Source organism: Pholcus phalangioides, unplaced genomic scaffold, assembly GCF_987345545.1.
Source record: "Pholcus phalangioides strain wild (caught in Gottingen) unplaced genomic scaffold, Ppha-v1.0 ptg000017l_1, whole genome shotgun sequence".
NCBI lineage: Eukaryota > Metazoa > Arthropoda > Arachnida > Araneae > Pholcidae > Pholcus > Pholcus phalangioides.
The window spans coordinates 28,527,049-28,553,390 of record NW_028301610.1 but is presented as its reverse complement, the minus strand read 5'-3'; the positions used below and the strand labels follow the sequence as shown (position 1 = coordinate 28,553,390).

At 35.2% G+C, this 26,342-nt stretch overlaps 1 protein-coding gene across 1 annotated transcript; it reads left to right on the top strand.

The window, feature by feature from the left end:
* Nucleotides 1-3,946: 3,946 nt before the first annotated feature.
* Nucleotides 3,947-26,060, top strand: LOC149072712 (uncharacterized). Its single transcript, XM_089246121.1, has 5 exons — nt 3,947-4,134; nt 11,668-11,928; nt 17,951-18,194; nt 23,748-23,860; nt 25,301-26,060. The coding sequence occupies exons 1-5, from the start codon at nt 4,045-4,047 to the stop codon at nt 25,664-25,666; spliced, it is 1,074 nt and encodes a 357-aa protein (XP_089102247.1). The 5' UTR covers nt 3,947-4,044; the 3' UTR covers nt 25,667-26,060.
* Nucleotides 26,061-26,342: the final 282 nt, after the last annotated feature.

Below are 26,342 nucleotides of genomic sequence, written 5' to 3'. Positions count from 1 at the left end.
AGTAAGGATTCAATTATAACTGATGAAATGATTTTTATATATCAACATAATTAATCCTATTAAAATCAAAATTTCTTATGAAAAATTATTCATTCAAACGTTTTTAACTTCCATTCAAACAAAAAATTGTACCGACTTTAAATTTTCTCCAAATTTTTATTTGAAGGCAATATTTTTATTTAAATGGACACAATATGTTGATATATCAGCATATTGTGTATCTGATATATATCTTTGTCAGGTTCACGATATAGATGTATGTCATGTTGAGGATATAGAACTATGTCTTCTTTGAAAGATCTATATCAGGTCTATATCGAGAATCTGATATAGATCTTTGTCAGGTTCATGATATAGATCTATGTTTTTCAAACTACATTAAAATAATTTATTGTCCCAAGTTGTTGTCCTTCGAAGTAGAGATTATTCACATGGAATCAAATACATATTCGACTGAAAAATTAAAGACTTGATCAATTAACATCATAAATAATTTGCACCATATAGCACAAGATCGTTCTATATCATAGTTACGACATCTGATATTCCTCTGACATTTCGATATATAACAATATGGTCCAGATATTGTACTATATCGTTGTGCTACTGGGGCCTCCTTTAAATACGCCACTGCCTATAGGTAGGGTTACCAAACGTCAGGGCCGGAACTAGAGGACAGGGGAGGGTCAACTGCTCCGAGCGGCAAAATTTAGGAGGCGACAATTTTTAGTCACGTATCCCAATTTTCACAATAGCCGGCATCACTATTCTAGCAATAAAACCGCCCAAAACAATAAGTTTTACCAACTCTGAAGCAGAACTGTTAAAAAAAGCAGAAACAGAAGAAATTCTATTCATTTCGGCGGCTATTGGTGAATGCTCTGTGGAAAAAAAAACAACAAAAACACTCATATATATCCGTAAAGAAATGTTTTAAAGTGGGAAAAATAATTCCAAAAATCTGAAAAAGGAGGACAAAAAGGCGAATTTTTTCCGTAACGTAAAGAGGACGCCTGAAATGATATCAAAAAGGAGGACGGTTGGTAACCGTATCTATAACTGAAGAATGTTCTTGTCGAGAAGAATATTCATTGGCAACGCCATCTACTTTTGAAACGATAAAGTTGAAAATTCGATGCAATATAGGTAAGGTGACCACATGTCCCGTATTCTGCAGTCTTGATTTCTATTTTTTATGCTGTCCCGACTATTTTTGCAAAAATGTCATGGTTTTTCACGTATTTTTTACGAAGCCAACTTAACTTTTTGTCTTTAAATCAACGATGAAAATTATCTTCCCAACTCAGAAACTACATTACGATAATTACGACTACAAATATTTATTTCAAATACAAATACAACGCCACAACAGGCAAATTGCCCAACGAGGTGGCTGACTTAAGAACATCATGGATCCCCGAGCCCCTACCTACTACTGCTACACCACACATGCGAACCCCCCCCCCCCAATGAATCGGTACATGCGGGAATGTGTGTGTACGTGTAGTGCAACCTGACGTAAAGTTTGTTTCTGTGTAATGCTTGTTATGTGTAGTGCTGTCATCTGCCCCCAGTTTTACTAACTATGAGTGAAGTGTTATGGTTGAATGATTTACCGTTGTAGGACTGTTGCTCTCTGTGGCGAGACTTTTAAACGGGGAGATCGGCTCGCATTTGCGCCTTGAAGTTGGGAACCACAGAAAACCAACTTCAGCCGACCACCACTGTGGGGTTCGAACCCGGATCCTCGCATCACGAGTCCGGCACTATAACCACTCGACCACCACAGCGGTTTTTTAATTCGCTGCAATTTGAGCAGTGGCGCTTCATTTTCCTCCATAGGTAAGCTGACCATATTTCCTCGAGAGAAATACGGGACATTGAGATACCAAATACGGGAAAATACGGGTCATCGCCAAAAATGACGCCAAAACCGAGCAAAGTTACCAAATATTGTTAAAATTACGGTAAAATCACAATGGCGGGAAATGAAACGTTACTGCAAATTGCAGTGGATTAAAATGAATTTCACGAAAAAAACGTTCACCGAGACAAATGTGGGAGATAAATATTCTCATTTATAGTTGTAATTATCATAATATACTTTATTAGTTGAAAAATAATTTCAATCTTTGACTTCAATAAAGAATAAAAATTCAAGTAAGCGTCGTGTAAAATACGGGAAAAACCGGGACACTTTTGCAAAAAAGTCGGGACGACCAAAAATACAGAAAATACCGGGACTGTCCCGCGAAATACGGGACGTATGGTCACCCTATCCATAGGCAACTTTTCTGGGATTTTAAGCATGAATTGACGTCATTTTTGGAAATTGTCGGCAATGTCCCGTATTTCTAAGATCGATTTCACGTATTTTACACCAGCAAATATGGTCAGTTTAATTATGGGAAAAAGTGTTTATAAATCGCGTTTTTCTAAATTTTGGAAACTTTCTACCATGCAAAAACTGAGATAACGACTTAGGTAACGATTCAATGTTTTCAAACAATATTGTTAATATAAATGCCGTAAATGTCAAATTGTTCAAATATCGTGAATTGCTGTAATGTATTCACGTTTTGCGAAAGTTTGTCTCCATTAGCAATTCAACTAGCAACATATGAACAGTTTTCACGGGGCATTTCAGTATTTTCATACAATTTCGAGTGATTACAACTTTTTTAAATATTAATGTCCCATTTTTGCCGTATTATGGCGTGGCCATACGTCACATATTTCCCGGGATATTATCGTATTTTGGCAATTCCGACTTTTTTGCAAAAATGTCTCGTTTTCTACGTCATTTTTCGTCGTTTTTCGTCGTCTAACAAAGCTCACTTGAATTTTTATTCTTTATTGAAATCATTTTGAACTCTTTAAATACGTAATGAAAAATTACAACTCCAAAAAAGAATATTCATCTTAGAATGTTAAATTCTATTTCGTGGAATTGATTTTAATCGGCTGTTTCATTTGCCGCGTTTGGCGTGATTTTTCCGTTATTTCAACATAATTTGGTGACTTTCTCTTTAGCATCATTTTTGCCGTTAGTTGGTGATGTCTAGGATGACCATATTTGCTTCAGAAAAATAGGGGAAATTGAGCTTCAAACACAGGAAAATACAGGACATTGCCAATCATCGCCAAAAGTTAGCAGAGTCGCTAAATCATGCTAAAATCGCAAAAAAGTCGCCAATCACGGCTAAATGAAGGTCCACTTCAGTGAATTAAAAAACCATGACAAATGAATATTCTCGTTTGTAGTCGTGATTACCGTAATGTAATTTCTGAGTTGGGGAGATAATTTCAATTGTTGATTTCAAGAATAAAAAGTCAAGTTGGTTTCGTTGGAAATACGTGAAAAGTCGGGACAACGAGAAAAACAAAACCAGGACTCGTATGGTCAATATTGTGATGTCTGATATTCTCCCGTATTTCTCTAGGAAATATGGCCAGCCTACGTATTACCAATGGAGCTTTCTTAAATTTTCCGTTACTTATAAATAACAATTCTGACACGAAATCAATATTCTTATAGCCATAATTATTGACTAAATATTGATTTCATCTTACACATTTTCATGTCACATCTGAGCATTTTAGTAATGCTCAAACGTTTTTTGTGAAATGTACTTTAATTCAAGTAGTTTGCAGTCGCTCTTCATTAGTCACCCAATGGTTATTTTTGGCAATGTTAGCCATAATTGATTTTCCTTTCGCGTGACGATTTTTTTTGGGCGAGAATTGGAGATGTTTCGTACATATGTATATATAGGAAAATTCATTTTACTTTTCGCCGTATTTAATAAATTATGGTCAGGTCGAATGACTATAAATATGGTCTGACCTGTTATGGAATCAAGCGCCACACGTATCCACGCATTGATTTTTCCATTATAATCTCAGCACCCGCACTAGAGAGCGCTTTTTCGCTGGCTCTCTAATTGTTTATTTTTCTTTGCAATCTGGGGATTGCGGGTGGCCAGGTATTACCTAGCGAAACCAAAACTTTACTATCTGTAGGGTGGTACAATAATTTTGACAATGAGTGTCAATCTTGTAGATTTGCCAGATAATATATTCGACGAAATCATATCGAATTCTTCTTTCGAAGAAGTCAGCAGCATGCGAGTTGTAAGTCCATTATCATTGTCAATTTCAGAGTTATATAATTCCGGGAATCAAATTTTTTTATTTTAGGCAACGAAATTGACTGAAAGAGCCTCAAAATATAAAAAGAAACCCTATAATATCTCTTATATTATCACTACTTATTTCTACTGCCTTCTATGATTATTTTTAAATAATTGAAGTATGGAATATGTAATTTTAGAAATAGAATCTTATTAACACTTTTAATTTATTCTAGGCCCTATTTGTTTATCATCCCTTTTTGAATATAAAAGAGTATATGCTATGAAAATAAAAAGAATGATTTTATTACTCACAAACTACGTTAATTAAAGTCAAGCTTTGAATGGTCTTTGTTTTTTTTGTCTTTCGTCCAGTGTCTACCCTCTTGCACCTGAGTTTCTTGGTGGTAAGATGCTGGTCTACCACTGTGAAGGTTGCCATCAGGTCCCAGGTTCGAACCAGGCAATATAGATAATAAGATATTTTCAGGGGGTACAGTTCTTATATCCCCCATGGGGCAGGGCCTGTTCCTCATAAATTCGGGTCCTGGGCAAATATGAATTTTTGGGGGCCCTTATACTAAGTCTTCTTTGAGGTAAAGATGAATGCAGGAGAAGGAGCATGTGGGCTGGGCCCAAAATACAAATAGCAGCCAATTTTTGGGTCCTGAAAATTTGTGGGCCCTGGACACATGTCCTGTTTGCCCATGCAAGCAACAGGCCTTGTGCCTACTATTCTTAGAAGACATGCTGGAACCTTTTGAGATTACTTTCGAAATTGCCTCTTATGTTTTTCAGAACTATGTTGATGAGCGACATTGGTGGCCTAGTAGCCAGGCCAGGTTTACTAGGGATGGGAGGAATAGTGATTTGGCCAAACACATATTTTCTTAAAATTCATCACAAATTATATATGAAATTGGTGTTTTTAATTGGAAATAAAATTGGTGGTTTTGAATGATTCATATTGAATTTTGATTATGCTATTATTTAAATAAATATTTAAAAAAAGTAGTAATTGAAAGATTTTTATTGCCGTGATACTGACAAATAAATTTAACGATGATATATTGTAGTTTAACCCTTAACTGGCATTGTGAAAATACTGTGCATAATAACTGGCGTCATTGGGTCATTTTGACCCCAGCAAGTATTAACGCATTTTAAAAATCAACAAAAGGAGTCTTCATAAAAGCAATGGGTTTTTTACATGACTTGATTCATCTGTCAATTGATTCACCAAATAATTTTTCAAATTTCTTTAATTATTTTCCGAAAAATTTTCTTTTATTAAGACACATTTGAAAAAATGGAGGGATACATAACTTTTGAATTATTTTTTAAATTATTTATTAAATTTTTTGAATGCAACTTTCATGGTTAAAAAATGAATGGATATGATTGAAATATACTCAGAACATAAAATTTGCAAATTAAAATAATATTTACTATATTTTTACAAGCCCCAAAATTAGTATCATTCAAAGTTGGTAACACAGTACTTGTAAACAACACTATAAAATATTGAGGACACAGATCTTACGTACAATACACTAACAGCACTATCCTCATGATAACCTCGGATATCCGATGTTTCACTACTAATTTGAACTGTTATCGAGAAAACTGGTGCTCTTCCGATACGCCATTTCAATCTGAACACTCTGTCGTCAGGTAAAAAACACTTATGCAAGTAGTGAGGTGGGGTCATTTTGACACCATGTAAACTTTGATCAATGATATAAAGGAAAGAAAAAGTAGAATAACATCATGAATTTGTCAAACACGTGTAAACAACTAGCTTGAAAGGTACTGAAAATAAGATGGTCCAGATGCATTTCTTTCTCAAGGGGTGGAAAAACAAAAAACCGTGGGGTCAAAATGACCCCACCAGGCCAGTCAAGGGTTAATCCCTTGAACTGAAATGAAGAGTCCCGCTCGCTATGAAATTGTATGTCTGAGCAGTGCTGCCTGAAAATAAATTGCAGTTCAAGGGGTTAATATTACTTACAAAATCTATTTTTTTTCAAAACTGATTACAACTTTACATCTAATCAAGAAAATGTCAACCATTGTTTACTCTCAACCAGCAATGCATCATCAAATTTATGACTTATTTTTCCTCTTTAGATGTTCTTTGCCTCTTTCAGTATCTCAATACAATGTCTTGGTACATCCTTCAGTTAGCGAACTAGTGTAGTTCATGCTCACTTCCACCTTATTTGCAGTAGAATTCTATTTTCAGTTTTTTTTTTCTTATCTAAAAATTCACCCTGACATAACTTCTTTCACACCCAGGGCCAGTCCTGGAAATGTTGCCGCTCTTGGGATACGACTATCTGAAAAGAATTTTCTTCACATCTATTACCCTAATACAGTGGTTCCCAAAGTGTAGGTCATGACCCCCTGTGGAGGGGCTGGTCACACTGATATTTAAGGACATAGTTCTTGAACTTTCATCATCTGTGGCTCCCAAAGCACTAAATAGGCAATCCCATGGGAGCCATGCCGTACATTTCGAAGAAACACTGGTCTAATCCCATAGAAAAGACAATTAATAACCCAAAAATTTAAGGTGTTCTTTGTCAAAGTCAAACTTGGCACCAATATAGTGTCAATGCTTCTGGCGATATGTTGGACTGTCAAATTATATACAATAGGGGAATAAGTTGGGTCAAAACAAGCAAAATCCTGTATAATATATTATTTTTGAAACATCATGAAGACCGCTGCAGAAAAATGACATAAAGCTAGTGGCTTTTTGTGGTACCTTGTTTGCAAGAAAAGGAGTCTGTCTGATGATTCCAATTGAAGGAGAACTGATATAGGTATGCAGCAGTGGTTCTCAAACTTTCCTCACCTACTGCTTTCTTGCCCTAGTCAACGTTCATCCACAGCTCCCCAGAATAGTCTAACAAAGAACCACTTTAAAGCAATGAATTGCTGTGCTTAGATTTACACAAATATATTCAGCAAAAGAGCCAAATAGGCAGAATACCAAATAGCAGCTGAATATTCGTACCATCTTTAACTCTTGCCAGCATAGGCGTAAACAGTGTGCTTCTGTTCTGCCCCTGTAATTTTTAAGCCCTCCCAATGTTTCCCATAAGGTTAAACCTATGCTTACCAAATGCTGGGCCGGGTGCTAAAATAATTGTGAGGACTTCCTTCATGAGGTCTCTTTGGGTGGGGCAAGGGCAAAGAATTACTGAGAAAAACTATGTAAGGCCTACCCCTGCCGCTGTGGTGGTCGAGTGGTCATAGTGATGGACTCGCATCACAGGGACCTGGGTTCAAGCCCCACCGTCACCACAGTGGTGGTCAGCTGAAGTTGGTTTTCTGTGGTTCCCAACTTCAAGGTGCAAATGCGAGTCGATCTCGCCGATAAAATGTCTCGCCACAGAGAGCAACAATCCTACAAACAGTACAAATATTCAGTCATTACACTTCACTCACTTCACTTCTGAGATATAGATGGCAGCACTAAATAATCATACACAACACACTAGATACTCACTCAGACTGTTAGGTACACATACTTACACTTCCGGCACAACTCACTAGGTAGCAAATTGCCCATGGCGATAGACCTGAGTTGTGCTCATCTTGAAAAAAAAATGCCTTCCCCCCCCCTCTCTGTAATTATTTCAAAATGCAGTAAAAATTTAAATTTTCTTTTTGCATTTTTATTAGTTCCAGAGTTATATATATTTCTTTTATTAATTCTGAATTTTTATTTGTTTTGAATTACAATGATTCTGTAAAAGTTCTATTCATTAATTTTTTATTTTTATAAAATTCGAATTTCCATCAATGCTGAAATGATTTTTCTCATGAAAATTGATGAAAGAAATAATTTAGTGTCATCTTGATGCATGGACCCACACAGGTACAGCCTGGGGGCCTCAAGAGAAGGGGGGTCTTGCAAAATGAGATCAGGTTGAAATTTTTGAGAGTTTGCCAAGTAATCACTCAGAAAATTCTTGAAATAATTGAGGCCTACTTTTTTAATTTTTTTTTTTTGTTTCTATCGATTCCAGATTTTCATTATTTCTGAATTCTTATTAGTTCTGGCATTAGTATTTCTTTCATCATTTTCAAAATTCATAAGTTTCATGAACTTTTTGTTTGCAAGAATTGCATCTAATTGTGTGTTCATATTTTGTATAGATAATTTATTCTGTGATGTTGTTTTACTGCTGACTTCTCTTCCCAAAATATATAAACTCTGACTCCACCCAAAAAAATATTCCACCCTTGCTCATTTAACTTTTTATGAGCTTTTTCATTGTTGAAACTCACCCATGTTGTTTTATTAAAGCAAAAAAATAGTAACAATAAGTAAATTACTGTGAGTGTTTTATTACTTGAGTGTAGTAGCCTCAACTGTTGCACACCCCTAAGGGCAGCTCTGCCCAGTAGCACTTACTTTAATCAAGGAAATAAAATTTATATGCTTACTAAAAGAAGTCAGGGCTCTATGTTGTTTCCAATACACATTGATGATATTAGGATAAATGTTTGTCTGCAATAATGACAATATGAAGGATTGTCATGATTTTTCTCAGCGATGGTTACTGTGAAGAAGGCCGAGACAATTTTGAAAGAGTTTTCAATAGGTCTACTTGTATTTCCAGTATACATTTTATCGCAGCTTGACAAATCCTAGATGCCAGGTCACCATGGCAACTTGAAAATCTGTATTGGTGCCTGAAAGGTGCCATGCGGACCTGGCATCTAGGTTTGTGATTGATAAATTGGAGTCTAAGAATGACAAAATTTTTTTGATTTCATGACAGTGTGTTTTTTACATAGGAAAAGGTCCCAAGGGATTTTACTCCTTAAAAAGATATCAAGTCCCAAAAAAATAAAAAATAAAACAACACCACATTATTATGCACCACCACTTTTTTAGATTAAAATCATTCTTGGCTCCCCTAAGAAATTTGGCTGGTGCCTAGAATTTTTTCAGTTTGTCAAGCCCTGCATTTTATGTTGTGGGGATAAATATTATAAGACTATCAGGTACCAAAACCGAAAACCTGTTTTCAAAAAGTTTTTCTGTATTTAGCTTTTAAACTGTAATTTATTAGTTAAACCCCTCTTTTTTTATTGACACCTCTGGGACAAAAAAATTTGAACTATTGCAAGAAAATTTAAACTATTTGTTTGATATTGTGACTTAATTATTATTCATTCACTATCATTGCAATATATTCTATGAACAAGATTGCTCTACCTCTTTTTGAAGGGATGTTATAAGGAAAACTCTGGAGCATTTCTCACATGCAATTGTATTTTATTTTCTAATTTTTCTCTCACCCTAATCTGATGCAGTATACTGTCAGGGAGATACAGGGGACTTACCCTTGGTCGGGGTACAAATACAAAAACTGAAGTCAATGAAAATCACCAAATGAGGTGGTTGAAAAATAAATAAAGAAGGAAGATAAAAAAGTATAGTTGTCATAGCCTAAATACAAGAACTACAAATCACACTAGTTGATCTGTTTTTACGGAAGTTACAGGGAACCTTCTCCATAAAACTTTTTTTTCTCAAAAATAAAAGAGTAATTTTAAATTGAACAAAATGGATTGAATAAGCAAAAAAGAACTAGGGGGTTAAATTTTTACAGTAAATTGACTATTTTTAATCAAGTTGTGGGGGAGGGGGTGTTCCATTTGTTTATGTCCCTGGTCAAGAATTTGTTCCACTTTTCATTCATTAAATGCTTCATTAAATAGCAATGACAGTGATTGCCTGATTGTATTGTACTTGTCTTGTAAGCCAAATTACTTTTGTTCTATACTGCACTATTTGATATAAAAATTTCTTTTTTATTACAAGTATTAATTTTGTAGAGGTATAGGATAAATGGAGATTTTTATTGTTTTGAATGAAACAAATTTTTTTTTGAGATTCAAATTGAATGCAGTAATTTTCTGGAACTAATTAAATGTATGACTTCAGTTTTCTGTCTGTAATGTATTTAATTTGGTATTTTATGGAATGCAAATGTGTTACAGCAATATAGAATCATGGGTGGCTCTACCTGACCTGCTGCCAGAGTGCGAAATCTCATGTGCCCCCCCCCCCCTAAACACAGTGGAAGGCTGAAAGGGTTTTTGCAAAGAGCACTTTGGGATAAACTTGTTTTTTTTACCCGTTCGAAGCTGCACACCTTTATTTAGCCTACAAAGTGTAATTGAGCATACATCCTGTTTTCAAAAAAACTGTCTTGTTTATTAGTCCAGAATTATTTTCCCTTTCTTAATTATGCCTGTAACTTTTCCTACATTACAGCTCTTATTGATGAGATGTTATATTTTCCTTCCTTTCAGGAATTAAACTTTTTAATTGATCTAAATTTTTTTAATAGAGTGGAAGTTTGTAAAATACCTACTCCAAGGTTCCAGAGTGGAAACTAAGGGAGTGTGAGGAATTTTTGATGCTCCAGGCATAGGCGGAGATTGACTTGGAAGTCTGAGGGGGCAAGGTCATTATTGCTATGGGGATGGCGCACAATGATGATGATGTCAGCTCATATATACATATATACATTAGATCAGTCGACTCCACCTTTGATGCTGGGGCCCCCCCCTCCCCCGTATCTCCGCCCATGGCTCCAGGCCCTGGACAAGTGAAACCCAAATTCTTTCTTTGCCTTTATTTGACTGCTCCCGAAAAATTACTGGGGGGGGGGGGCATATTCTTTTACAGGTGATCTTAGTGGCCTATAGTCTGGGGGGGAGGGCAAATTCAGTGGGACAGCAAATTTGAGGAATGAGTAGTCAAAAAATTAGTAGAATGTGGGAGAAGGGCAGTAAAATTTGCACAGCCTACAGTTTGTAAAACTACAAATCCATCTCTGCCTAAAGAGTGGGGAACTAGGTCAGTGACCAACCAAAAGAGTGGCCTAGAGAGTGTGGGAGCATAAGAGTGATCAAAACAGTATGCAAGCATATGAGTAACCAAAAGAATAACTTAGAGACAGGTTTATTTATGGAGAGGAGGGGATTATAATGCTGGGCAGCGAATTGGAGAAATGAATGGGCAAGAAAATTAAACTAGAAATGTTATTATGGTTATCAGACTGTGGAAGGGCATCAAAATTTGTGTAGCCCACAGGCTTCAAAACCATAAATCTGACTCTTGGTGGGTGAGCCAAAATGTACACTTGCACAGTGTGATAGAGTCCATTCTTGTTTCTGGTATTATGGCTGCAGGCTTTGCCGGTTCCCTCAAGTTTTCTTAACATTTTCGTTCTAAAGGTATGGCTCTTGACAGCTGGTGGCTCATAGTGTCAAAAAATTTATGTTTCTAAATAAAAACTTGGACTGCCACCTCTTACAACCTGCTGCCTGGGTGCATCCTCACTTAAGCTGCTCCTGTATAAAATGTCTCATGCTAACTTTATTCAGCTATATTTGACATGATACATTTACTTCAAAGAGAAGTAGCTTTTATATATTTTTGCTTTATGAAGCAAAACACATTTTGAAAATATAACTAACTTTTAATTTTTTCTAATAGCTCTCAAAGAAGTTTGATTTTGCTGCAAAAAGAATACTGTCTCAAGGACCAAGAGCAGTTCTAGAATTTATTGATTACTTTTTACAACCAGAAGATGAAGATTCTGATGATACACCTATCACGGAGTTGCTTTCTTCTGTAGCTGAAAACTGCAGTGATGGGCTCACTCCTCTGTTGGAATCTCATAAATCATTATATGGAGTCATTGAAACAATTGTCAACATGACTAAGCTAACATGTTGTTGCATTTATCTTGGTCAGGTAAGGCAAAACATTATTATGAACTTGTCCAAAGACTATATAGCCATATGGCTGGCCACCACGATAGAAGTGCAGCTTTGTTTCCATTGAACATACAGCAGTCTCAAAAGTTTAGACACTATAGATTTTTAACTGCACCATTTCAATTTTTTTTTTTTTTTTTTGCTTGTGATCGAAATCCAAAAACCTACTTTAAACTTCAGTCATTGTCAAGGAAAAGAAGTTTTGGATATTTTAAACTCAAAATTTTGAAAAATAGCTGTCTCAAACATTTATAAAGATTTCCAATTATATGCAAATTTCAAAGATTGCGTCTATATGGTGTATCAGAGATGTGATAATATAAAAGTGGGTAACTATCAAATTGGTTTTCATTGAAAAAACTGCTGAAGTCATCGCATATTTTTTACAATGAAATTCTTTGAGTACTTCATTTTTTGAAAGCAAAAAGAAAGGCTGTAAAAGGCATTGCTATTGCTTTGAGCAGGTTGAAATGAAGTGTTTGGCGTGTATTGACGAAATGTGTGTCCCAAAAGCCAAAATTTAGTCGTGGTGGGCGATGTAGTTAAAGTTTACACGAACACAAAACCGTTGGAAGATGGAGTTCAATGCAAAAAATGACCTTACATGAAATTATGAAAGATCCTGGAGTGAAAATTTCAACGGATACAGTTCATAGACAGATCAGAGAAACTGTATTTGATTCATAAAAGAGTGGTTAGGAAATCACCTGTCACAAGGAAGCACTGAAGAGAGACTGAAATTGGCACGAAATCATGTTTTACGGAGGCATGAAACACATGATTGTATATTTTATAAAAAACAGCTTGGTATTATATTTAGTGGTGCAAAAAAAAAAATGGAACTCACACACACATGTTCCAGATGGATGTTTTCAGCAGGCAGCAAGGTGGAGCTTCGATAATGGTATGGGTAGCATTTGCTTCTAATGGTCAGGCATCCTTAACTTTTGAAATTGGTCATCAAACCTCTGATGCTTAAAGGAGATCCTTTAGAACAATTTGCTACTGATTGGAGAGAATTTAGAGTACCAAACTTGACATTTCAACATTATAACATGTCTATTCAAAGATCTGCTGCCACAAAAAACTCTTTATTTGTGAGAATGTAACAGTTTTAGACTGGCCATCGATGAGTTCTGACTTGAATCCTATTAGAAATGTATGGAGCATACTTAAAATAAATGTGTTTGCAAATGAAATACAGTATTTGACTGTTGATGACTTGAAAAGCTCTATAGAGGAAGTATGATACACAGTTTTGGAGTAGAAACTCTGCAGAATTTAATTAGATCCATGGAGGATAGTGTGTTTGAGTATGTTAGAAAAAATTAAAAGTCTATTAGCTATTAAAAGTCTGTAATTTTTGTAAATCTGAATTTTCTCTAAAATTTTAAGACAGCCATTTTTTGTATTTTTGATACTATACATATTCTAAATGTTCTTTTGTAGATTTTTTTTTTCTATAAATGTAGAAATGCTTCAGGTATTATGAAGCATTTCTACATATGACAAGTAGCATTAAAATGCTACTCAGCGTATTTTTCTTGTTATTTTAAGAAAAGTGCATTATCTAAACTTTTGAGAAAAACTGTATATATCTATACATATTGTCATGAAGTTGTCTTTTATACACTTCCCTTTGAAGAAGACTCATCTTCTGTCTAAATTTGTTACTAACTCTCTAATTTCAGTTCATGCCTGACAAAACAAAACTGTTTGCTATGTAAATAAACCAACATTTTAATCTGTAGAACCCTTGGTGTGCCATTGAAAAAATGATGTGGAAACACATTCCCTGTTGTTTGAGAAGGTTTATTTGAAAAAAAATTAAAGAATGTCAATGATATTATCTCACTCAATTCTAACCTCTGGACCAAAACACAACAATGTAAATGTAATAGAAAAAATGAGTGGATTACTAAAGATCTCATACTGAAGATAAATACTAAAGAAAAGTTATATAAAAAATATAGGAAATATACCAACGTACTTGCATATAAAAATGAATATAAGAATTATGATAAAATAAAAAAAGCTAAACAAGAACATCTAAAAAACAAATTTATTGAATGCAATAGAGACAAACGAAAACAATGGAATTGTATAAATACTTTTATACTCAATAAAAATAACAGAAAACAAATACTCTCAATCCGTTATGATCCTAAAAATTTAGCAAATGACTTTAATAAGGAATTCATTGATAGAAACTTGAATACCAATACTGTAGGATACACATGTCAACATGAAAGTATATACAATATTGTAAACTCAATAGCAATTATAGATATTGATATACCTACTTTAAAAAAATTAATAAATGGTTTAGATGATTTTAAAGCAATTGGTTATGATGGCTTAACATCAAAAATGCTAAAAATAATTTCATTCTATCACATTGAAGTATTAAAACATCTAATTGACTTGTCAATCGAAGAAAGTTACTTCTATGACGAAATGAAATAATGCCTTGTTTACCCAATTTACAAAAAAGGAGATCCTAATAATATGAATAATTACAGACCAATTTCAGTTCTCTCGATTTTTTCTAAAGTAATAGAGAAACATATGAACAAACAAGTTGTAAATTTTCTAAATCATAATTTTTTTGCACCAAATAGTAATAAATATTCTATGATAATCTACCTGGATTTAAAACAAGCGTTTGATAATGTTGATCTAAATATATTAACACAAAAGTTGCATAAAGCTGATGTTCGAGGAAGTATTCTGGAATGGTTCAAAACTTATTATTCTAGAAGGCAACAGGCAGTAATCATCAATAAGCAAATAAGCGAATACCTACAGGTTCAAAAGGGTGTCCCTCAGGGATCAGTTTTGGGCCCTACATTATTTTTGATTCATATTAATGACTTCTGTTTGCTAAATCTAAATGGAAAACTTGTATCATTCGCTGATGATACAGCTCTTTACGTGGAAGATGACAACTTTGAGAACCTTATAGAAAAAACAGAAAGAGACCTCAGATATATTAATCAATGAATGACCCAAAACAAACTCGAATTAAACATACACAAAACCCAGCATCAATGCATTAAAACAAGAAACATAAACTCCAATTTCGAGATCTCCATTAAAATTCACACTTGCCAACACCAAACACAACAGAACTGCAATTGTCATGAAATAGAAAGAGTGCACCAATATGAATACCTAGGAGTTGTTATACAGGGCGATTTAAAATGGAACTTGCAATGTGATAAATTAACTAATAAAATCCGATTTTATATAGTTTTACTTTATAAATTAAAATATTTAATAGATGGAGATTTTTTAAAGGACATTTTTTATGCATGGATTTATTCAATTATAACCTATGGATTATGTGCCTGGGGTGGGGCTTACCTAACCAATATTACGAAATTAAATAACACTTACAACAAAGCAAGAACACTAATAATACAAACATGTAACACGTACGATAACAATATCAATTGCCATACATTGGACATTAGATAGGTATACGTTTACAGACTTATAAATTTTGTGTTCAAAAACAATAACTGGTTAAAGAAGAAAACAAACAGAACTTCAGCAAGACTCAAACATGAATTTGAAGTCCCAAAAACAAATAAACACCTTTTTCAAAAATGTTTCTTGTTTACTGCTCCAAAAATAATGAATTCATTTCAGTCGACAGCTCATAATTGTAACAATAAATATGATGCTTTCATGTACGCAAAAAGTGTACAAAATTACGAAAATATATTTTAAGATTGTTTTCATAAAATACAATATAAATAGTGACATCAATGGGAAATATTGGAATAATTTAATCATAGCTGAAATAAACAAACATTTATTATGATGTCATGATACAAAAATAAAATAAGATAAATAATAAGAAAATAAAAATAAATAAAAAGTATATGTGTGTGTATATATATATGTATATGTGTATCTCTATGAGCATGTACGTAGTCATGTGAGTATGTATGTGTATATATGAAGGTTTTGTGAAACGAAAAGGAAAATTTATTTCATAGACTAATTATTTATACAAGAAATATCGTGATTCAACAATTTCAGATCTCACAATTCAAATTTTTAGTGTGCATAAATTTTTGAAATATTCATATACTATTACATAACATTTATTAACATAACGTACAGTACTTAGAAAAAAAATGGCAGCAAAATATAATAATTTAATCCGTAGGGCTGCCTGGAAGGACGTTATGTCCCTTGGGGTCCAATATGACTATTTATTGTGTTCATGTGTTGTTCTTTCTATGTGCTTTTGTTCTGTCTTTTATATGTATTTTGTGTTTGTTTTTGCAAATAAAAAAAATAATAATAATATTTCACACTCAAGTCTTCGTACCACTGCATAGCAGCTTTACTTCTGTGTGCAAGATACATTGCCATCCTGATGGTTTATTACAGAAAACCACCAGTTTCACAGTTCTGCCACAGTGTAGGAATAACATGATTGTCTAGAATGTCTATGTTCTTATCCCTTCCTTCGTAGTAGTGCAAATAACAATCAATGGCCCATGGTCATGCCATCAGAAAAAAACATGTATAGGCCTAAGTGTTGATATATGCCAGGTGTTCAGAAAATTATTAGTAGTTAGTGTATGTTGATTTAATTGATGTTTTTCATTAATATTGGCCCTTAAAGTAATTTAGCTCTTTCACTGACTGCAAATGTAATCCTGGACAAAATATGGCTCACAAGGAGAAATATTTATACAAACACACACATATTAGTATTAAAAGTTGAAAAAGGTTTATTTTATCACATTCATAATAGTTTATATTCATCTACTGAAGCTAAATGTATTGGAGTCATGATTCACTGATTTTGGCTATTAGGGTAGAATTTAACAAGATGTGAATTTGTATTAAATGCTTGAAACATGCACATGTGCATCATTTTCCAACTTCCGATAACAAAAATCACAGATTTGGCAGCCCTACTGTATTCAAAATTACTCAAAAATTTGAAATTGTGTTAAAATGTTTTTTGGATCATAGCCAAATTTAATCTCTTTATTCAATTTTTTCAGGATTTACATTATATCAGCAGACACAATATATTTTGTGTACATGTACAGAAAAGTTTGTTAGTTTTATGTGGCAGATCATTGTATTGTATCATCAATCATTGGAGTTTATTCATTAAAATGTATAAGAGAATTAATTATTCATGGCAGCCAATTTTTTTTCCACTTCGCCATGTGGTAAAGACTACAAATCTTGTGTGCACCGCTCATCATTTTGTTATTGTGATGATTCTCTATATTCAGTCAAAAATGCTCTGTGTGTAATGTAATCAAATAAAAGCAGTAAAAGTGATCAAATTTTACTGCACGTAGTCATGGTTCTTAAAAAAAACTAAGATTTCCTGAAAACGTATCAGTCTGTATTCAAAAATGCTTTGTTATTTTTAAGTTCCTAGTTTTATGCTTCCTGATACTGCAGGTTCGAAAAACATTTTAACACTAGGTACAATGCAATGCTATTAACACTTTTGATTTCAGCAAAATATAATAAACATGTTATTATGAGAGTGAAAAACAAATACTGAGTGTGTTTTTTTAACCACAGGAAAGAAAGTTATGTGAAAATAGTAAGATATCAAAGGAGAATCTTTCAATTACAATAAAAATCACTCAATTAAAAAAAGGTTAAACTTTTTCATGATTTATCATTTATCAGTTAAAATAAATCTACGATTATGAACAGATTTTTTGTTTCTGAACTGAACAATAAGGTAAATAATAATGCTGTAGTTATGCTTTGAATAAATATATTTTTGACAGTATTAATGAAAAGTTATTCTAAACAAAGCAATAGCTACTCTATTCAGCATATCAACTTAATTACTTTGCTTAAAGCTGTTCTTATTTTTGGATCACATGTTGAAATCTAATTTTTCGTACATTTATATTATTATTATGCATACTTTTCTTAATAAACATTAAATATAAATATAATAACTTTATCGTATGATTTCATATTTAATATTCCAGGTGTTGGATGAAACATTTGCTGTTTTCTGGGATATAGAGCTATGCAGAAGAGCTGAACCAGACATTTCACCTGAGAAAATCATAAATTTTCAAAAAGAACTGGAAATATCACTGTTCAATGTCGCCAATTTTGTGTTTACCCACAGACATGTTACAGCACCTATAAATTTGGCTGCTTACTTTCCACATATGGCTGAGCTGGAAGAAGAAGATGATGATGATGAGGATGATGAGCGTCCACCTTGTAAGTTTTTTCTCAATGTTTGTCAATCAGTTGGTTAGTAATATGTATACTCTGTGATACCTCAACCTGCAAATGTCTCAAGTTGTGAGTAATCAAAGTTGCAAGCAAAGAATATTTCTTTAAAATGCTGCAGCTTGTTAGATGTTTGTCTAATGAACATAAAATGTAAGAGAAAAAAGTTTATTCGGCATATCAATGCCCAGGGAATTTGAATGCTGGGGATTTGCAACACTGTTTACTGTATTTGAGTTTTAGGTGAAATTATTTCAGTTGCATAGTATTGTACTGCACTGTTCCCCCAAATCTGTGCCCTGTTAAATGCTTCAGCACACTCAAAATTATAAAATACACCATAAGTGGGTATGGCATATTGCCACCCCATGCTGTTATCAATTTAATATATTCATAACATAAATAATGAATATCTGGAAGCTAATTCGCTGATTGGTTTCTATGGCTTTCTTTGTATGGAGGTTTGGTTTCAAGCTGTCCGGCAGTCTTGTAGTTGATGTTCTACTTCCAGTTTGACAGAGCTTAGGTGTTGAAGGCATTTGAGCAACCATCTGGAATCCGTCTAACTATAGGTCGTGGTACAGTTAGTCCTCATTAAGAGAAACATACATTAAAAATAGATGTAAATGTAAAACTTATATGGAAAGAAAAATATGTTTTTCAAATCAAAAAGTTGCATACAATTCAGATTGAAACCTGATAAAAACTGGCTGTCTAATTTTAATTTACTCTTTCACTATCACCTCATAATGGCCTATTTTATACTCAATTGTCCAATGGTTAGACAATTTCTTAAAAATTAAAGAATCAGATTTGTATCGAGATAAATCAATTAACTGTCCTAGATTTTATAACTTTATTCAGTGTATTGATATTGGAAAAGCTGGTGTATATACCAGCAAGTCCAGCACTCTTTTGCAATGAAAATTTTTACAGATGAACATCTAGTTATGTCAAATTGTGAAGGAAGGACTGGCTGAAAGTCAAAGGACAGTGCACTTCACCATTCTAGATATATAATTCAACAGATATTTAATTACAATATGGGGTGTAATGTGATAGGCCTCCTCGTGGTGCACTCTGGGTAACACCAAATCTATCACACGTCATTGTCTTTGCTTGTTTGTGCTCATATCATTCACTTTCACAATAGCCCAGATTACATGTTTGTTTCCAGACATCCCACAGTATTGTTTTGTGTTTCGTTTTGTCCTGTACATGTACTCATGTTTTGTGTACAACCCCTCATTGTGGGCCCCGCTCAGGCAGGGAGGGGCCTCCCAGATAGGGCATTGTTTCTCGCGTATGCCCTATCTGGGACACTGTCTACCTGTGTGTTTGCCATGCGTGGAGACCCGCAAGGCTACTTTACCGCACACCAACTCCGGTCATATATCGCCATATGACAATTTTCAACCAGAGGAGTTTTGTGGGAAATGAAGGCTCCATCAATCGGTGGTCGCCCCAGGTTCAGTAGGTGAAGAACTTGCTTCTAACGTTCTACGCCCGGATTCGAACCCATGGACCTTGATGGTAACCTTCATAGTGGCAGACGAGACCCGTAAGGCTGGAGATGGGGATCCTTGTTAGCCTGATGCGCTAGCTTTGACCTCGGATTCAGCCAAAACGGGAGGCCTAGATTAGCCCTGTCTGGGTGCCTCAGTGGCTGAAGGGGTTACACTACTGGGCAGGTAGAGAGGCCGGGGCTGCCAGACTTCGTGAGGTTTTTTGGTGCTGCTTCACTTCGCTCTTGGATCTGGAACGCATCTGCTCGCCTGTTTCGGTGGTGTATAGTTCCTACCTAACCTGGCATTGCTACTAACCTTCATCGGTTACGTGTGCGCTTCCCCTCATAGGGCTCCATGGTGGGCATGGTCGGTAGGGGCCAAACAAATTATCTCCAAAATAGAGAAAAATTCAAATGCACCAAAGCATCAACGAACTGCTCTTAGCGAAACAATTGTCATCGACCCTGATCCTGTTGTCTCATTCTTCTTTTTGAATTTTTCTGATACTAATAAACCGCTGGCCAAAGTATCACCATTTTTAATAGATAGGGTTCTCTATGGCGCAATAGGCACATTAAAATCAGTGAAGGCTCTTCGCTCAAGAGACCTTCTCATTGAAACTAACACACCCAAACAATCCAAACTTATTCGGAAGCTCACATCTCTTGGAGACATTCCCATATCAGTTAAAATCCATCCCATATTGAATTATTCAGGTGGTGTCATTTCAGATAGCTATTAACTTAATTAACATGGATGAAGAACTACGAACAGAAGAGCTGGCATCACAGGGCATAACATCTGCCAAACATATTTTGAGCTGCAAAGATGGCAATCCAGCTCCATCACGTAATATAATCCTGACATTCTCATCACCAACATTGCCAAAAGATATCAAGATCAGTTATTACAGCCTCAAAATCCAACCATAATACCTAACCCTGTAAGATGCTTCAACTGCCAGAAATTCGACCACTCACAAACAGCGTGCGAAGTGAAATTCTTTAATTTATGGCCAACATAATTCAATGGAACATTCGTGGTCTTAGATCCAATTACTAAGATCTCAAGGATTTGATCAATCATTATCATCCTGTTTGTGTGGCACTCCAGGAAACTTTTACAAAGCCCTCGGAGACATGGAATACCAGGTGACATTCTCTGTACCGTATTGATTACGATGACTGGAGTAGAGCCTGCTGCGGTGTTGCTCTGCTGGTTCCACATTACGTGTCATAGCGCATTTTAACACTGTGAACCTGCAAGCCATCGCGGTGGAAATCTCTACAGGCCTAAGAACTACCATATGTTCCATTTATTTGCCACCAAATGACACCATCTTACAGAGAGATCTAGAAGATCTGATTGAGATCAATTACCTCCACCATTTTTTCTTCTCGGGGACTTCAATGCTCATAACATGATACGGGGGGAGGGGGGTTCTAACAGCAACACCCTCCGTGGGGAAATGGTGGAACGACTGTTAGATAATGTGGACCTCACCATCATGAATGATGGTAGTTTCTCTCATTTGCATGCCCCAAACAACAGTTCCACTACAATAGATCTATCGTTATGTTCACTTACACTCTTGCCAAACTGGTCCTGGTCGGTTGATCCGGACCTCCACGGGAAGCAATCATTTTCCTCTAGTGGTTAAGTGCCTTGATCGACGCCATTGCATTCCTGAGGGACCTCCTCGGTGGAAGCTTGTTTCCGCCCGATGGGCTGACTTCACAATCAAGGCAGAAATCATGGAGGATATGATCTCACAACCTGACGTCGACCACTGTGTCGACCTTGTGACCAGTTGTATGATCTCTGCAACAAATGAAACAATTCCGAAAATCTCCTCGAAACTTCCTAAATTTCCTAAACCTTGGTGGAACCAGGAATGTAGTCTTACAATTAAAGTGCAAAAGAAAGCATAGAGTAGGTTCTGGCAGTACCCTACCCATGATAATAAGTTGGCATTTTTAAAAGCAAAGGCGGTAGCAAGAAAAACCAGGCGCCAGGCTCAAAATGAGTCCTGGCAAAAGTTTACGACGGGAATCAATTCATCAACTTCATCCAAAATTATTTGGAACCAGATCCAAAAAAACAGTGGTCATTATCAGTCTCATCCCATCACCATATTAAATACCAATGGCACTATCATCAGCGATGTGAGGGATATTGTGGACACCATTGCCGCTTATTTCGCCGCTGTCTCCAGTGATGCGAACTATCCCCCATCATTTCATCCCATTAAATCATCGGCCGCACGCAATTCGTACACCTTCCGACCTTTTAAACCGGAGGGATAAAATTCATTGTTCACCCTTCATGAACTGATGACGTGGCAGCAGTTTCCGCCAGATGTCTCTTTTTCATTATCATTATACCCTAGAGTCATCACAGTAGATGTCATATATCGACAGATATTCCTTAGGCACAGGAGTAGGTACAACAGGTACTTCCCCATATATACCGACGGCTCCAAGAGCCCTGACCATGTCGGTTGTGCCTACATCTGCTGTGAGGAGACATCTTTCAAACTACCTAATACATTCTCTATTTATTCGGCGGAGCTGTACGCAATCCTTCAGGCTCTACGTCATGTACGACATAAACGCCACTGACGATGCATCATTTATAGTGACTCTCTCAGCGCATTGCAAGCACTGTATTCCTGTACATTTCACACTCATCCATTCATCCATGCTATTTTTCATGATCTGCATCACCTCATCCATCATGGTACCGCAGTAAAATTTTACTGAGGACCAGGTCATGTCGGAATACCGGGCAATGAAAAAGCAGACACTGCAGCTCGAACAACAACTAACATTGACAATAACCTTTTGGTACCTGCCAGTGACCACTTCTCAATCCTCCGAGAAGTGATGCATCGCCACTGGCAGCATCATTGGAATAACCAGGTAAATAATAAACTACATGCCATTAAGCCCACACTTGGCCATTGGCGTTCGAGCTGCAGGACTAACCAAAAGGAGGAAGTTCTGCTTGCCCGGTTACGCATAGGACACAGTCGCGTCACACAATCATATCTTTTACTACGAGAGAGTCAACTGCAGTGCCCTCATTGTCAAAGTCCATTTACCATTGCTCATGCTTTTACTTGTTCGCACCATCGTCATCATTTTACGGCCACTTTTGGTCAGAATCATCTTTCACTTCGCGACATTTTATCTGACCATTGCGATGCATCTCACATTTTTAAATTCATCAAAGACATTGGTTTATATGACAAATTATAGTTTTTTACAATTCATGTCATTTTTTACATTGCACGCAACATTGTTTTTTTCATGCATAGTTTTATTTTCTGGACTTGACAAGAATAAGTTTCATCTTATTTTTAATTAATCATTTGTTTTGGCACATTTTGGCCTTATTTGTCCTTGCGCCATTAAACCCAATCCAATCCTAATTACAACACTATTTACTCTGAATTGGCGGGGTTGTATGTCTCCAAGATTCACAATCTTAGAAATGAAGACTAGAAAGAGTCGTTCTTGTATACAAAGTCCAAATTAGATGATTTATTTTGCATGTGGTGAATAGTGGTGAGTTAGCTGTTCTCGCTGATGTGGCAGTTCTTGCTGTCACTGCCATATGTTGCAGCAATAGCAGATATGCATCAATTTTGCCTTATTAATGACAATGGAGGGCACAAAGGGATAGGGAATAGGATGAAGAGCGAGACTTACAAGAATAATATTTTAAGGATATGGAAGAAAATTTGTCTGGTTTTAATTCAAAGAAACAGAAAAACACATTTTAAAAGATAAATATAAAAAAATCCTTCACTGTGCCAGGGGTTAAAGGTGTAGACCAGTGAGAGAAAGAGAAGAGATTTTTATGTATGTCTTGAAAAATTTCTTTTTTTCCCTTGTTTCTTTGAAATAATGTTTTTTCCCTTTCGATGTGATATATATTTTGTTCCTTTTCCTTTTGAATTGTGGTGAAATTGAAAGTTTTAAATTAGAATTCCATTATATGAAGTCTTTTTTTTCCCCCCCATATGCAGTGCCCACTCCTGATGAGCTGCAAGAACAAATTGAGAGAATGACAAGGCAAAACAATGAGAATAGAATCAAAATTGATGGCTTGGCACAGACTGTATCTGATTTAAAAAAAGAGGTAAAAAATTTTCACTAGTTTCCTAGTGGTTCTGTATGGTTGTGTGGGTATCCTGATGATTTTGCATTAGGTGGAGCTTGAGTTTGATCCCCATAGGTGGCTCAGTAGTGATTAGCTGAAGCTGGTTTTCTGTGATTTTCCAACTTCAATTCACAAATTCAATCAGGCTTTCACTTTTAAAAAATTCTGGTGGCTGTGGAGCTGTTAAGACTGCTCTGTGTACACCTGGCCCCACTCATTTCTGATTTGGGAGATTAATAGGGAATTAACCACTTCAAACGAAACAAAGATTTTCCCAAACATTCATGTTCAAGTTAGGGAAAGCATATACATGGTGGCCATAGCTAAACTGACAGAACTCACAAAGTCAATCTAACAATTAGAATGGAACACAATTTCACATGGGGATTGATAAAGATATGGAAAGAATGATTTCACACACACACACACAAACATTTTAACTGATAGGAAAAATTATGGTGCTTGATGTGTTAACATCATAAAAAACAAAGCACAAAATTTTTTCTTCAAATTTTAAATTGAATTTATAGATAGGCATGTGAAAAGACCTAGAATTTCTAATTTCAGAAGAAAAAGTAACTCTGTTGATGATTCAGCATTTAAAGGATTAATGTAACATCCTTGAATAAATGTTCATTACAGCCTGTGTTAGATTATCTTTTATCACCTTACCTGTGTAGCCTGAACTAACTCAAAAAATGCAATATTTGTTTGTTTGTTTTTGAATAACCATTCTCTAACCTTTTTGTTGATGCAATAAACAAAGTTAAACAAGAATTTTTTTCCCATTTTTTTAGTGCATTTGTCTGAGATAAATGCCACAGGTATGGTGTTAAGATTGTCAAGTTCGGGACACAACCAAGGTAGACCTAGAGCTTCAGATATCTCGACATATTTTACATATTCTTCTGGCATATATTAAGAGTAAACCTCAATCACATCTTTTGCATTTAAAATTTCATTATTGCGTGATAGCTTCCATTCTTGCAATTTTTAACATAAAATTGCAATGTCTTCATAGAATTAGCATTAGAGGGAATTAGCAAGCCAACTCAAAATATTTAGGCTATATCAATGAAATCATCAAAGCATTGTGACAGCTATGGTGAGATAGTGCTGGAAAATGTTCTAAAAACTCAAAAACTGAGAAACATTAATAGAGCAAATGAATTACAATGTTACATGCAAATAATGATTCATTCATAGGTGCAGCATATGCAAATAACACAATTCTTTGAAAAAATTAAGAACATTAGAGATAAGGAGAAATTTTGGATTGCTTATTTAGGCAGTGCTTATGAGTTTACGTTTTTATCAATGTATCCATTTTTTAGTTTTTTGTGTAATATTGAAGTATTGAATTTGAAATATGCAACTCTCTCTATTATTTGAATAAAAGTTGCTTAATATTTCTTTTAGTTCAAGAACAGCTCTAAAAAGTTGGAGGAATTGCGCAACCGGTTGCTTAAACTTGAAAATAAAATTACCACACCTCAAAGTCCAGAGTCAACATCTGGAGAAGAATCATTTGACAGTAGCCAGCCATCAACATCTGGTCAGTCAGAACCACCTGCTGTCGTTCCAGAACCATCTGATGATACCCAGTTTCCGCCAAATGAATCATCTGACGAATATGATGTATTTGAACCAACACCAACAACATCCACTCATCAAGATCATGAGAATTTCGTGAGGCCAAAGGATTTCAGTGGCTTTCTCCCTCCTCGAAAGAAATCCAAAATCTCTTCTCTGAGAAAATCGAAGAAACTTGTACACCTCCGATAACTCCACTGCTGCAAAATGGTTTTGATAAAGGTGTTGCTGGGGACACAATTCCTGTTTTCAAAAATTTTTAAATATAATTTTTTGAAAATTTATACTTCTTATTTTACCTGAATATTTTGTTTTCATGTGCAGAACATTTGACTTCTATGATAACTGTGTAATAATCATCACACACCACCAGCAAAGTAATTCAGCGATCAAAGCCATCCGGATGGGAAGGGGAACTGACAAGCAATGTATATGCTCTGTGTGTGTTTGTGTATGTGATGTTTTTCTTGATTTAAATAAAGTGATACAAATACAAATACAACGCCACAACAGACAAAATGCCCAATGAGGTGGCTGATAAAAAGATGCCCATAAAAATATTGATGTCATATATTTCAAAAATACAGCAACCCAATTAAAAATGCAATTAACACAAATTATAAACAATATATACACATGATAAAATATTATACAACGCCCATAAAGAATACCTATGGTTGTCTTATTCTAAGAATGGATAGCTTCTCGATTTACCCCAACCTGTTTATCGTATTTATTTTTAAATGTATCAATTGTGTTACAATTTACTACCTCCGGGGATAAGCTATTCCATTTATTAACAACCCTATTAGAGAAAAATTCCCTGCGACACCATAACCTTGCATTGTCCCTCACCAATCGATACTGG